The 3,708-nt window shown below is 41.4% G+C and overlaps 1 protein-coding gene across 1 annotated transcript in view; it reads left to right on the forward strand.

Moving 5' to 3' along the window:
- Positions 1-3,708, forward strand: part of LOC115307193 (homeobox protein NOBOX-like) — a 16,413-nt gene that overhangs the window by 5,697 nt on the left and 7,008 nt on the right. The window contains exon 6 of the mRNA XM_029958159.1: positions 214-271. Coding sequence (XP_029814019.1) covers positions 214-271 — 58 coding nt within the window. The remainder of the gene's footprint in view (positions 1-213; positions 272-3,708) is intronic.

The following is a 3,708-nucleotide window of genomic DNA, read 5'->3' on the forward strand; positions in this document are numbered from 1 at the left end:
TGATTGGAGGTATAGCAACTCTCTGCTAATTGAGTCTGTCCCAGCTATGTACCAGCACGGTGGTGCTTCTGTGCTGATGCTGGAGCCAAACTTGCAGTCCTTGTTCATGTCCAAGTGATAGGGGCATTCTTCCATAATAGCTGTTTGACACTGGTCCTGCTGCTCTAAATGATGATGAAAGTGTTACTCTGGTTATGATGTTCTTCATGGCAGATACACACATCCCATACTCTGGTTTAGATGGAAACATTCTGGCTACAACCAGAGTCAGGTGAGCTGTGTGAGGAAGGTGCACTGTACAAACAGTTGGTGTTGTAGAGGCTCCCTCAGGTACTCCATACCTTTAAATGTCCAAGAGGGTTCCTCGGCTTCCCCAGGCAGTGCAAGTTTCCATTTTGTGCAAGACCTCGAGGGAGGGAGACTAGTTGAGTTCCAGAGCTGACGCTGAATTTACTCTCAGTTGCAGTGGAGCTGGAGGTCAGTGGGGTGTGCTGTTCGACCAGGGTTCTACCTGTGCTGTGCTTAAAGATTGATGGCAGCTAAAGACTGCTCAATTGTTTATTCGTGTGTGGAGTACCAGAGCATTCCCTGGAGTCAGGAATGCTCCCTAAAGCGTTTCCTATGTATGTTTATATTTCCAAGTTGGCACAATTTGAAAAGATTTCCAAAGTGATGAGGACTTTATCACTTCCTTGGGAGGGATATCCCAAGCAATATACGTGCTGACATATGATACTACTGTGTGCGTTTTTCTGCTTCCCAGTGTAACTCATTCATTGGAATTTCTGCTCCCTCATTTTATTCTAAATGTGCCAGTATTTAGTTATCAGTATTAAGGCCAGTTCTTGCCGCTCATTTTCTAATAATGACTCAATTTTTTTTTAATAGTGCTGATACCTTAAAAGTACTTTGGCACTGTAGAAAGCACCTGTAAGATTGTATCAGTAAGCTTAGAATGCTAATAAATACTTATGTGTGCTAAAAGTACGTAATTGAGATACCTAATTTAGTATTTCTGTCATTTAAATTTGCCTGTCATCCTCTCAAGAGAAGGACTACTTTAGTCAATCCTATGACCTATTTAATCAATAGGACTGTAATTCAGTTAGTTCTGTTTTTTCCACTCCTTACAGCAGGGTAAATATAGTCAAAGTGTTTGAATAATTCCCTGCTTCCCAGAGTGCTGAAGCAGTGTTGTCTGTTGAGCCCTGTATTTAGATATAATTAGATAAAGACTAAGGTTTTGCAAAATAATTCATTTAAAGGAAACAAACCAATTATCCTCAGATTTCTATGCTGTAGGAACCTCTGCTGGTTCCTAAAATACATCTGCAGATGTGCTATTTAGTCAAGAGAGAATGTAATAGAATCATAGAATGGTTTGGGTTGGAAGGGACCTTAAAGACCATCCAGTTCCAACCCCCTGCCATGGGCAGGGACACCTTCCACTACACCAGGTTGCTCAGAGCCCCATCCAACCTGGCCTTGGACACTTCCAGGGATGAGGCAGCCACAGCTTCTCTGGGCAACCTGTGCCAGGGCCTCACCACCATCACAGCAAAGAATTTCTTCCTGATATCTACTCTAAATTTTTAGTTTGAATCCATTTCCTCTGTTAGAGAAATAGAAGTTTCATTCAGGGATGTGATCTTGTCCTCTGTTTTCAATGAGCCGTTTCTTTCTGGAGAATCTGCACGCTGGGATGCAATTCTCCATGTGGAAAAGACAAGCAATCCTCCTGATAGGAGAGAAAGGTTCCATCTGAATTCTTGGTGCAGTGTGTAAGGAAGAAAAAGGGCAAGTGAATGTCCCTGAGGGTGAAATGAGTATGTGGGAAATGAGTGATAAAGAGAGCTGGGTTTTTACTGCTGGAATCCTTTCATCTTGCTGCTGACTGCCTCCTATTGCATTTGCTGTGTGTGCATCCAGCTTTCAGGAAACACAGGCTTCCTCTGCTTGTCTGAAACCCCTGTGTCTTCAGTGACAGGGATGTGTGAAAACGAGAGTTTACTTCGTTCCACTAGATCTGTGTGAGGGAACAAGCCTCCCCTTGTTCTCTTTAAATCAGACTGGGCAAGAAGTAATGAAATCTATTTGTGTCAGCTAAGGCTGGTAAATACTTTCCAGATACAGATCTGTTTGAGGGGATTAAAAAAAGTACCTTTTCTAAGTCACTGTTCAGAAAAGAGGCTTGCTTTGGTAGTGCACACGAACTGTGAGGTTTGGTGAGTGGTTTTGGACCCGGTTGCCTGAGGGAAGGGAGGAATAAGGTTTGTGTAATGAGCCACATTCTGCTCTCTTTATTTATGAAACCTACCCTGCCCTCCAAATTTGTTCTACTCTAATCAGATGGAAGTTAGAAGTCCTAAAAATTACATTCCTACAAGTCATGGGAGAACTGGTGCTTGGGCAGAGTAGAGACCTAAGTTGGTGCACTCTTTGAGGAAGAAGACTGATATTTGGTGTAGAGAGTCCTCATAGAAGAGAGATCTGCAGGGCACAGTGGCATGGAAAGCTGCAGTTGCAGTTTTGCCTTAACTAGATGCAGGGTAACACAGCTATGGGGAATAAAACAATAAAATTTGCTTTTTGTTTGTTTGCTTGTTATCTAGCATTGCATAGGCAGACTTTTCTCTTTAAGAAAGCAAAAACTGAAACAGGGAAAATGAAAGACAATGTGACCTGAATTCATTCATAAAAAAAAACTTGCCAAGAAATAGAGCCATCCAGGGTTCACCTGTTAGCTTTATTAGAATATCTCAGAACATGAAGGAGGGAAAACTTGAATAGGATAAAATCCAAACTAGCTGAAGCAAAAATAAAAGAGGAAACAAATTAGAAAAAAAAGCTATCAGTTTACAAGGCAAAACCAATTGATTAGTAATGTTAGATTTCAGCAAAATAATTTGTGACCTGTGCATTCTGGTGCAGTTATGCCCATAGATTTTGGCCTGCTGGAGTGGCTGTTCAGGTGCTTTCCTTGGTACCAGTGTATTTAACCACTTTCAGCAGGACAAGAAAATGATGAGGACAGTATAATCTGTTACCTGAGACCTTTGGAGAGTGTTCTGTGCTGCCTTTTCCACTGTTTTTCTTTGCTCTGGCCAGTACTTCTGACTGTTGATTTGTGGGTTCTTTTTTTTCTAATGTCCCACTGTTTTTTCCAGTTTGCCAAACAAGCTGATTAAAAATGTCAGCGTGTTCTATTTGAGATGTATCTTACCTTGATGGCAGTTATGGCTTCTGATTTGGGTATTGGGCACACTGCTTGCTATGAGAGCCTTTTGCACCTCAAAACTTCCATTTTGAGCTTGCTTTGGTCTTAGAATTGTTTTTTACTACTTTTGCTGGACAGACAGCATGCTTGAGATTAATAGATTCTTTTGACACTGGCAGTTCTTTAAAGTTGTTCTTTTTTTTCCTGAGATTCCTTACTGATATAAATATATCTGTGATTCATTGACTTAAAGCATTGGCTTATGATTTTTTTTGAGTTAACCCTTTAGAAAGAAAAGTTCCTCTGGTTTGTGGGAGGAGATTTTTCTGCCCCACTGGTGATTTTGCAGGAAATCCTTTGTTTCATGTGGCTGTATTGTGAGGACACCTGTCAGGAGCCCAATCTGTGCAGATAACTGTCAGAGGTGGAATGGCTGTGGAAGTCTTGAGAGCAATTGGATGAAGCTGGATATGATCTGTAAGAGAAGAGTG

This window comes from Manacus vitellinus, unplaced genomic scaffold (genome assembly GCF_001715985.3).
Source record: "Manacus vitellinus isolate BGI_N305 unplaced genomic scaffold, ASM171598v3 scaffold_143_pilon, whole genome shotgun sequence".
Taxonomy (NCBI): Eukaryota; Metazoa; Chordata; class Aves; order Passeriformes; family Pipridae; genus Manacus; species Manacus vitellinus.